This window comes from Brassica napus, chromosome C9 (genome assembly GCF_020379485.1).
Source record: "Brassica napus cultivar Da-Ae chromosome C9, Da-Ae, whole genome shotgun sequence".
Classification (NCBI taxonomy): Eukaryota; Viridiplantae; Streptophyta; class Magnoliopsida; order Brassicales; family Brassicaceae; genus Brassica; species Brassica napus.
Window position 1 is genome coordinate 29485470 of NC_063452.1, and position 11802 is coordinate 29497271.

The 11802-nt window shown below is 36.3% G+C and overlaps 1 protein-coding gene across 1 annotated transcript; it reads left to right on the plus strand.

The window, feature by feature from the left end:
• The first annotated feature begins 1580 nt into the window (after positions 1 to 1580).
• On the plus strand, positions 1581 to 7072 carry LOC106373954 (LEAF RUST 10 DISEASE-RESISTANCE LOCUS RECEPTOR-LIKE PROTEIN KINASE-like 1.4). The gene is made up of 5 exons (XM_013814067.3): positions 1581 to 4923; positions 5126 to 5155; positions 5458 to 5781; positions 5862 to 6167; positions 6233 to 7072. Exons 1-5 carry the CDS (start codon positions 4146 to 4148, stop codon positions 6850 to 6852), a joined length of 2058 nt encoding a protein of 685 aa, XP_013669521.1. The 5' UTR covers positions 1581 to 4145; the 3' UTR covers positions 6853 to 7072.
• The last annotated feature ends 4730 nt before the right edge of the window (positions 7073 to 11802 follow it).

An 11802-nucleotide genomic window follows, 5' to 3' on the forward strand; every position in this document is an offset into this window, starting at 1 on the left:
AAGCCAGCTCCGTGGACCAGGTTTTATATAGATCTTCGAAGCGCCTTCTTTTATGTTTTCTGTTTGAGTCTAACGTTGTGGGATATACTGCAGTGACGAACATGGAGATCCTTCAAAACCTTTGCCTAAGCTTGAGGATGCAATAGACATGTTTGAGAGAAACGAAACTCTGTCATGGAATTTTGATGTAAGTTCAATTTTAGCATTCAGAGTGTGATCAGATATCAAAAATTTTTTTACCTTATCTGTAATCTCGTCCATGTACTTGAGGATACGCTTACTTGTAATCTAATCCATCACAACTCACACTTAACCTCAATAGTTCCTCATATGCATCTCTATAAATGGTTATATAAAATCTCGTCATATATGTGTTGTGTGTAGTGTCATTGGATCAGCGATTTTAAGCTTTGGATTATACATTGTGATTTGGGGAAAAGAAAAAGAGGATTCAACTAGAACTGTAGCAGGCTCTAAAAAGTCACCGTTGTTGGTTAACACACACCTTATAAGATGAAGCCTCATCATTAAGATGTGACTGATGAAAGTGGAGTACTTTTCAATGGATATGGAGCTATTAAAAGATATGGTCCCCAATATTTCTTAAGTATACATGTATTTATTACATTATTTATTAACTTGTAGTATCATTTAGTACATACCTTGTAAAGAAGCCAACATAAGCTAAAATCGTTAGCATTTTAGTGTATATATATGGTTCCCTTGTTATTGTTCTTTACAATTTACTCTGAATAAATAAGCAAAGCCTTCTTCTACAACTTATGTGCAATCTAAGCTTAGCAGCCGCTAGTATGTATGTTTAGATGAAAATATCAGACTTGAATTCATGGAAGCATAACCAGAGAATTTCACTCACTCCAGTCAGATATTGGTGAGGCATGAAACCTTATAACTAAGTTTGAGTACTGACTCTTACCTTACCTCAAACTCAGTAAATAACATTGTTTCTTTGATACATCGTTGGGTTCATCTTTCTCCAAACATAAGGATTGCAACAAGTGATTAAATCACCATGAAAAAGGATAACTTGATAAGGAAGAAAAGAAAAATGAGAGAGATGATGACAAGTTGACAACTACAAAAAAATTACCTAATTCTAATTTTAATTAATCTAAAAATAAACCAGATTCGAAATTAATGTAAACCGGTCGAAATTGAACATTAAATTAAGTTTGGTTTACATAATCTAGATTTCCTTTAATAAATCTGCCATAAAATAAATTAAAAAGTCTGCCACCACTAGATTTCCGTTAAGAAATCTGCCATAACATAAATTAAAAAGTCTGCCACCACATAAACAAAAAGTCTACTAACAATTTTAAGTCAAATATATAAATCTGCCGTAAGAAAATAAATCGAACATAATAAAATAAGTTGACCACAAAAACATATCATTTATAACAAATCTGTTACCTCAATCGACAGTCATATTCTTAAAATTCTTTTTCTATTCAAATTGGATAATTAACCCTGCCGTGGAAACAAATCTTACGTTTCTAAGAAAGTCTGACACCACTTTAACGGTAGATTTTTTTTAATACATATTTTATAAACAGACTTATTATTTGACAAATTTATTTTTTTGAGAATAAATCTACCATCGATCAAAAGTTAAGGGTATTTTGGTAATGTTTTTTTTATAACTATGGACAAGTGCAATTTCGACCAGAAAAATATTTTAATAATTTTCAAAAAACAAATGAGTCATTCTAGTAATAACACAACTAATTTGTGTCATTTAAGTAAACTTTCCGGCACCATAAATTACTTATAATGACTCAAATAATACATGTAATGACTAGAATAACCCATAAACTTTTATCATTGCTAGACTAATTTTAGGGCGAAAGAAAGTACCGAAAACCCATCCATGCTCGTTTAGAAGTTTTAGAAGGAGCACTACTAAAAAATCCCTAAAATTTCTCTCAACTCGAGCTTTCTGATTTTTCGAAGGTGCGAACAGAGTCCTCAATGTTGGTGCGCATTGACCCTACTGGCTCTTGATTTGTGTGCGCTTGAGTCTCGCAGCAACCGTGAAGATTTGTCTATGGGTACTGTTTTTGTATCACGTGTATACGCTCACTCACTTCGTTCGTTGTGCTACTGATGGAAGCGCTTTTAAGAAATGGTAATATTTTTGATTCATCGATTTGAGTTTTCTTAGGGTTCAAACTAGATTCGTCATTCTCTGTTTTGGCTTTAATCTTAGTGAGGGATGTGGTGTTATTATGATAGTGATTGCTCTATTTGATATGCACGTGTGCGGAGAGAAACGAAGGGAAGTGAAGAGATTCAACTTGAAGATGAACCCATATCACCCTTTGTCTTCTTCTTTTAGGAGAAGCTACGTTGAGAACAAGGAGGAAGCTTGAAGAATATGTTTCATTCTTTGGAAGAACATGTCAGGAGAGGAGGAGAGGTATCAGCGTTTCACAATCACTCAGCTCATATATTACTTTCACAAAATCCTCCTATCTAATTTCCTCGTTAGCTTCAGGTAATTCACTACCTTGATCATTATCCACTTCAAATAACCAGTTCTCTCTTTCAAATCTTCATTTTCCGCAGACGAAAATAATAATGTGATCCATGTTTCTCCAAGCAATAAAGATTGTAACAAGTGATAAAACCACCATGAAAGGGAATAACTTGATAAGGAAGAAAATATGGATGAAAGAGATGACGACAGTTACCAAAAATTACCTAATTCTGATCTTAATTAACCTAAAAATAAACAAGTTTCAAAATTAATATAACCAAGGTCGAAATTGAACATTAAACTAAGTTTAGTTGACATTAACCCAGATTTTCGTCAATAAATCTGCCACATCATAAACTAAAAAGTTTACGACTACATAAAATAAAAAATATGCCAACTATTTTAAGTCAGATATATAAATTTGCCATAGAAAATAAGTCGGACATAAGAAATTAAGTCGGTACATAAGAAAATAAGTCGGTCACAAAAGTCTACCACTTATAACAAATCTGCTATCTTATTTGTGTTTTCCATTCAAATCGGACAATTAACTCTGTCGTAGAAACAAATCTGACGGTTTTAGGAAAGGCTGACACCACTTTAATAGTAGATTTATTTTTCTAAACAGAATTTCTAAACATATTACTTAATAGATTCATTTTTTAAAATAAATATGTTGACAACCAGCGGCTAAGAATACTTTATTAATGTTTTTATGTTATAACTATGGGTAAGGGAAATTTTGAACAGAAAAATATTCTAATAATTATCGATAAATATGAATCATTTTAATAATAACACAATAAATTTGAGTCATTTTAGTAAACTTCCCTAATTTTTTTAGTCACATTTTTTTATGAAGTTACACTAGAAAACTCATCTCTTCTTTAATTTATCTTCCCTTCTTGTATGGGAAAACAGAAACTGAGACAGAATAAGATTTGAATAAGAAGGCGGTAGAGAATAAGAACAAAATCGGAAGGGATGTATGGATCACTACGGAAAATATAATCTGTCCTTCAGCTTTTTTTGGTTACCATTCAGAAGATAATAGTATCAGCTAGACGTCAATGCTCAAGAATTTTCTCGAAAAATGAGGAGACATTGAATAAAATTTTAATGGGATTAAGAAGAATTGAATGATAAAATCCTTATCATACTATCTTCTAAATGAGTTTATCTTCATCCTTTAAATTTCCCTTTGACTTTATCGACCATAAAATATTTAAGAGACTAATAGTCAACAATTTGATTGTTTTTTATAAGCAAACTTAAAAAGACTTGCGTCAATTTAATAAGACTAAAAGCCTTGAACGTTAAAGAGAAGGTTATTGTTGAGTTATATGCATAATCATAAGGCAAAAGCAAAAATTAATGTGTTGATGTTGAGTTGTATGCATAATCATTTTAAGAGTATGGAAAGAAAAGTTAAGTTGTTGATGTTGAGGTTTATGCAAAAAACCCAACTTTTTAGTTTCGTCGGTGGGAACTTGATTTAAATTTCATAAACAACAAGGGGAAACTGCCAAGAAGCAAAGGAAAAAAGAAAAAGAAAATCGTTTAAATCTGTTCAGAGCGTTTTCCTCCTCCTTCACAATTTTCCTATTGAGTGAACTTCAAGGCAAGAAAACAGAGGGAGAACACAATGACCAGTTTGTTTCCATCAACGAAAAATCATATCTCCTATAGAATCATATGGATGATCTTTGTGATCCCTTCTTGTGTTTACTCGGCTAGTGTGGAGCTTCACAGACTCTGCAGTGCCCCGTTTAGCTGCGGTAATCAAGAAGGTCTTTTCTACCCTTTCTGGATATCTGGCAGAGAAGCATGTGGCCACCCCGACTTCAAACTCAACTGTAGTGGAGGATTTGCGGAGTTTACCATCTCCTCCGCAAAGTTCATAATCTTGGAGGCAAACTCTACCTCTCGTGTCGTAAGACTCGCTAGATCGGATTATACAGGCGATCTCTGTCCACCATACCCGCTAAACTCGCCGTTGTTCAACGAATACGTCCTTCCATTCGCTACCGGCACCGAGATGATGACGATATACTACGGATGCCCGGAGGCTTCGCAAACTGACTCTACTTACCTTGGTGACCTCGATTGTGAAGATGACGATGATGATGATGAGAAAAGTTACTATGTGTCGAGAAACCGATCGTCTCTTGCACTTGGTGAGATTTGCAAACGTCACGTCAGCATTCCCGCAGATGGAACGTCTCTGAACACACTGCAAAGCGTTCCAACTCTAGGTAGTCTAAAGAAGGTTATCGCGGATGGTTTCAAGCTTGGAGCTAACAGAGAATGTTGGGGGTGCGAATATTCTAAGGGTGCTTGTGGATATAATCAGAGCTCAAATGGATTCGTCTGCTATTGTATTGACGGGCATCAAAATGTTACTTGCGGTTCTTCAAGCTGGAGTAAGGTTTCTTCTTTATTTATTCTAAAAGAACCACCGATTATCCGTTCTCTAAATCTCATATCCGCTGACCTTTTGATTGGATCTTCAACAGGGAATACTTTTACTTTCTGATCTCACTATATACAAAATATTTCGTTTCTAGAAAGATTCAATATTCCATATTTAGTTTGAACTAACATTTTAATTTTGCCATACCATAGATAAAGGCCTCTCTACTGTAGCAAAAGCAGGTACCTACACGTTTCCTCTTCTTTCAAGAAACATGAGTTTGATTACTATATACACACAAGAAAACCCTAGTCTTATTATGCAAGCCTTGTCCTTTTTTCCCTCTAGTTTCTGATATTTATTTACGGAAACTCCCTTGCGTTACAAGTATCATGTTTTTAGTTTGTAGCAAGATACACAATACACAATCCTCTCTTAACAGGAAAGAAAGCAGGTAATTCATTTGCTTCACCTAATTAGATTACCATATACGAAAACATCAATATCATATCTTAATATGAAAGCCTGTTTTTTTCGTCTCTAGGAATCGGAACTGCTTTAGGTTTGGTGGGAATCATTCTTATAGCCGGAGGTTTGTTCTGTACGTTCAAACGGAGAAAGAAAACACAGGCAGCTGAATACATTAGCAAAGACTTGGTCATCACGTCTTCGAGTAAGGAAGCATCAAACAATCCAACTTCCACAACAGTTTCATACACCGATCTCCCTCTTCTCCCCTCAGTTTCTAGCACTGCAAACAGAAGCGTCTTCTTTGGAGTTCAAGTCTTCAGCTACGAAGAACTCGAGGAAGCCACTCAAAATTTCTCTAGAGAACTCGGAGATGGCGGATTCGGTACAGTCTACTACGGTAAGAACCACTCTCTTCTCAATCTCCTCGAGAAGAAGCGTTGAGTTTTGATTCAAGAATCTTTGGCAATTTTCTGAAAGGCGTGCTCAAGGATGGACGAGCCGTAGCAGTGAAACGACTATACGAAAGATCGCTAAAACACGTCGAACAGTTCAAGAACGAGGTCGAGATCTTGAAATCGTTGAAGCATCAGAATCTTGTGATTCTCTACGGATGCACATCGAGACATAGCAAAGAGCTTTTACTTGTCTACGAGTATATCTCAAACGGAACCCTCGCAGATCATCTCCACGGAGATCGCGCTGAATCTCGTCCTCTTTGCTGGTCAGTTCGTCTAAACGTTGCGATCGAAACCGCAAGCGGTTTAGCATTTCTCCACGCATCCGGTAAAATACAAAACATAACAGATTACTTGACCATCAAGTTAGGTGTAACGAGAGTTCCGTTGCAGGGATCATACATAGGGATGTGAAGACAACAAACATTCTCCTGGACGAGAACTACACGGTGAAAGTAGCTGACTTCGGCCTCTCTCGGTTGTTTCCGATGGATCAAACTCACGTCTCCACCGCGCCGCAAGGTACTCCGGGCTATGTAGATCCGGAGTACTTCCAATGTTACCGTCTAAACGAGAAGAGCGACGTTTACAGCTTCGGGGTCGTGCTAGTAGAGCTCATCTCTTCCAAAGAAGCTGTAGACATCACCAGGCAAAGCCACGACGTCAACCTCGCGAAAATGGCTGTTGCCAAAATCCAGAGCAACGCGTTGCACGAGCTCGTTGATCCGATCCTGGGATTCGAGAAGGATCCAGAGGTGAGGAGGAAGATGATGTCGGTGGCTGAGCTTGCGTTTCGATGTTTGCAGCACGAGAGGGAAATGAGGCCGACGATGGATGAGATCCTGAAGATCTTGCGAGGGATTAAGGAGGAGCAGATCGGCCAGGATGTGGTGGATATTGGCGGGGTTGATGTTGGATTGCTCAGACTTAGTGTTCCTCCGCCGATATCTCCTGAAACTGATACGTGGACGAGCAAGAGCACTTCAGAGGATATGGAGGCTATTCCTTTTTGACAAGTTATTATTACGGCTTGTAAGTGAGTTTTTAATTTATAATTTCATGTAATATCCTTATCTATGTGTGATTACGTTTTTGGCTACCAATAAAAACGGTGATGCTAATACGTCTACACTCCTACTATCGTAGGTCTTATTTTTCATGTATGTGCAATGTCAGAAAAAACAACATATAACATATGTAATTGGTAATGCTGATTCAGTTAAAGTTCGGATATTCGTTTGTCCCAGTTAGTTTCTAGTGTCTCTGCTGTGAGTCTTGTGACACCTTACAATTCTAAATGTCTAACTACAATTCTAATAGTAACTATATTTCTATTACATTTATTCTTGCATTCACCCGACCAATTGGATTTTGTTATTTTATATTAAATATTTTTTAAAAAAAGAGACCAAATATTGTTAAATTATATTATGTTTTTAAAATAAAAAGATAAACAAATAGCAGTAGTTAAAAAAAAAAATATTTAAAAAATATTTTAACCGGTGTCAACAAAATGTAGGAGACACAGCCCAAATCTCAGTCTTGACACCCGAGGCCCACACAGCAATTGAAGTCATGAAGCCCAAGAAGACTTACGCTCAAGCTGTAGCGTGCTCCCAACGTTCAGAAACAAAAAGCCAAGACAGTGCAGCAAGCTGTATGTACGGCAAGGCACGCTCTTACCAGACCATTTTGAAATACTCTTGTCATTATGTGAAGAATAAAGTGTAGTGAGACAGCTGTGTAGATAAGGCAGAGAGAAAATCTAGATTGTTCCTAGCTCTCTGTATAAGCTCATGTATCCTCTCTCTGTAATGTTTAACCTTGAATTTATAAAAGAGAAAGTTCAGTATTTACGTTCCCTTTCACACAAAACACTAAACCTTAAACACTAAATCATAATCTCTAAACTTTTGGATAAATCCTAAACCCTTGAGTAAATCTTAAATCTTTGGATAAATCGTAAATTTTAAATCTAAAACACTAAACACTAAAACACTCAAGGGTTTAGGGTTTAGGTTTTAGGGTTTAGTGTTTAGTGTTTTAGTATTTTTTATTTAGAGTTTAGGATTTATCCAAAGGTTTAAGGTTTATCCAAAGGATTAGAATTTATCCAAGGGTTTAAGGTTTATCCAAGAGTTTAAGGTTTATCCAAGGGTTTAGAGATTAGGATTTAGGGTTTAGTATTTTGCTGACGACGTTAAAAATATTTTTTTTTAAACTCTTTTTTTGTAACTACTATCATTTTTATTTTTATTTATTTACTTTTTTTATTTTAAAAACATAATATAATTTGACAATATTTTGTTTCCTTTTCTAAAAAATATTGAATATGAAATAACGAAATTATATTGGTTGGTGAACCCAAAAAAAAACTCTTTCTATTAACCTATGAAACAAAATCTTCATGCATGAGTTTCAAAAAAAAAAAATGAAACTTAAGTATGTGCATAAAATAAATTAACTATTTACATGAAATTATCTTTTTGTCGATTTTGAAACACTTTATAATAGTTATGATAATATGTTCTTACATTCTGAAAGAAAATATAAGTTGATATTGGGTAGCCACAACTCTTTTAACTCACAGTTATCTTTTCAAAACTAAAACGTATATTAATTTTGATACACTATATCTCTAATGCATCATAAGCCAGTCGAATATTATTAAATTAAATATAATCATTTATAAGCATACTTTTCTTATTCCATTTCCTGGAATATGGTTTTCACAAAACATACATAAGTGATAATATTTTTTCAATATCAGTGATGAATACTTTAGAATTGAGACTGAAAAATACGAAGCGTGCATTATATACTGGCTTGGAATGAGAGGAACAAATGACATCTATGAATGAGGTAATCGTTTAACTATCCACTACATGAGAAAATAAAGTTTTGTTAGATTGAGTACTTTGACTTCAAAAAAGTGTGTCAAATGGGACTAACGATGTAGTTTTTCTCAAAGGAAAAGCAGCAAAACCAAACTAAAAAATTACATTTAACGTTAAGCTAAAACAATTCGAGCATTAATTAAAGGGAAGTAAAAAATGGAATCATCAGTAGTTGCATCACAAACATAAATTTTTAGGTATTTAATTTTTCCTTGTCAAATATATAGCAAATCACAAGTCCTCTTCCATTGGAACTTGGGCCATGTCAAACCAGTCTTCTTTGATAGGCTAGTTGTTGATCATAGAAGCTGAATTTGAATGTCCTCCATTTCTCCGCGGTTTCTGCTACTCATAAGACAATATCAGGAGTAATCTGCATTAATGTTAATACAATTTGCATTAAGAGTAATCTGCATTAGTGTTAAAAAAAAAATGTTAATACAATTTAAATAAAAACGAGAGGAAAATAATTTGATTAGACAAAGGGTAAGTGGTCATACTAGTTCGTGATTTTGCTTCTCAAGTAGACTTGGGAGACTCTTTTTATCTTCCTTTCTTAGTTCGTGACTATACCTGCAATAGCAGATCGGTCAAGACTTAATATGAGGTAAAAAGCCGAGTTACTGTGCCTAATATGAACAACACTTCTGTTTTTCTTCTTCACCGTTGCACAAAGGCGAGAAGAGTTTGGTACCAAATGACCGGCATAACTTTGGTCTCCCTACGAAATCTCAAGAAGTGAGCAGCTACCGCATCAATGGCCAGATGCGGCAGCGCATATTTCTTCTCCGAAATAGTTTTCATGAAGTAACTGCACACCCACAAACAAAAACGCAGTGTAACCGAAGAAGGGCACTAGATTCCTACATATGTAGGGGTAAGCTATTAGCCTGCATTTACCTTCTTGTGCTAAGAAACTCCATCTCCGCCAAACAAACCAAGGCGGCACTGCAGTTCATGCACAAGAAATACATTTGTTTTGTGTGCTCAATAATTTGGCAAAAGTTTCAGAAAGATAAAGGCAAACAAATCCTTGTTACCTTGAAAAATTCAGGAATAGAAAACTTCTGTATAATGCTCCCTATAATTACAGCTTATGGGATGGTGCTTGTTCAAGACTTAAAAAAATTATATAAGTTACTTAGAGAAAAGTAGATCAAAAGAAAGGATTAAACAAAAAAAACACACACACACCTTACAGAGGGGAAGTATTATTCCACAGTAGAATCCTTTGGGCCTGAAAAGTGTTTTTTCAGAGATTGGTAAAGACAAAAATGTAGCTTTTTGTGGATTCTGATATCCTCTCTCATCCAAGGAAGAAGAAAAATCTCATAGAAAGCGGCCAGCTTTGCTGCTGGAGGCAAACATGTTTGTAGCCTTGTACATGGCGTTAGGTGACCAACTCTCTGGTTCAGTCAATTTCAATAGACTTTCCCAATTTCCCAGTCTAATTACATGGTTAAGTGCTTTCGGCATTTTCTCGTGTCTGCACTCATAAACTCCTCCACTCTGCAATGGTGACAAAACTAAAAACTCAGTGCAATTTGCAAATGTAGGTAAAAAGAGAGCATTACTTTGGATAGTAGTTAGTTTCTGAAACATAAGCTGAGCCTGTAGCAGCAACATCTTTATCTTCAAGTTGGTTGGTAGAAGTAGTAATGCATCCGAGACACGTTCTGCTATTGAAGCCCCTTCCTTGTGAAAGCAGGGCATCTAGTAATAAGTTTTCTTCTTTCTCGCTACATGCCATATCTTTGTAATCAAGCTGGATCTCGAACACATCAACATCATCATCAAGAACTTCTTCCACCTCATACAATGACTGCTGGGAGAAGGTGCTCATTGGGGCATTTTCTTCATCCTCGACTTCCTTTTGCTGCTCGTAGGCTTCCTTGAGGATCTTCTCTGTTAGCTGAACTGTTGGAGTTGAAGTAGCCGTTGGAGTCTTTCACGTTTGAGTCTTAAGTTTGAATTGGTCTTTAGTTTGTTTGAGTCAGTAACTAACCGAATGTTGTGGTCAAGTATCTTAGTGGTTTAGTTGTTTAGTTGCTTAAATCTAGGATCGCACTTTGTTTCAATTGTAAGGCTTTATATAGCCATTTCCTTTATCAATAGAAGTCGTACAATTTCAGAGTCAAGAAACATAGCAAATTGATCTTACAAAGTGGTATCAGAGCTCTGTTCTTAAGAGAAAAGCCGTAGCTAAAAAATCCAAGTGAAAGATGGGAGATGACAAGATGAAGTTGCCGCAGTTTGATGGCCATTGGGACCATTGGAGTGAGGTCATGGAAAATTTCTTTAGAGCCAGAGGTTTATGGAGTCTGATCGAGACTGGAGTTGAAGAACTCCCAATCACAACGGTTCTGTCAGCAGAGGAGAGCGTTCAGCTCGAAACCATGAGGACAAATGATCACAAGGTGAAGAATTACTTGTACCAGAGCATCGACCGTGTGACATTTGAGCAGATTTTGGACAGGAGGACGTCCAAGATCATATGGGATTCAATGAAGACAAAGTTTGGTGGTAATGCTCAAGTGAAGAGATCATTGCTACAGAAGTTGAGAAGGGATTTTGAGGTCTTGGAGATGAAGGAACATGAGAGTGTTGAAGAATACTTCACTCGTGTGCAAGCTATCACCAACCAAATGAGGAGCAATGGAGAGACCATGACTGACTCAGAGGTGGTTGAGAAGATTCTCAGAACTCTCAACGAGAAGTTCATGTACGTGGTGGTGTCAATTGAAGAATCCAAAGACACTGAGACCATCACGCTGGATGAGCTGCAGAGTTCCTTGGTGGTTCATGAAAAGAAGTTCAAGAAGAGTGAGAAAGGTGATGATCAAGTTCTGAAAGTCACATATGGAAGAGAAATGGGATCCAGAGGTAGAGGCTTCTCAGGAAGAGGTAGAGGACGAGGTCGAGGTAGGACCTCTTTCAAGAAAAGCACAGTGGAGTGTTACAAGTGTCATAAGCTTGGTCACTTCCAGAATGAGTGTCCAAAGTGGGATGGGGAAGCAAATTATGCAGATCTTGATGATGAAGAGATGCTGTTAATGGCTTATGTTG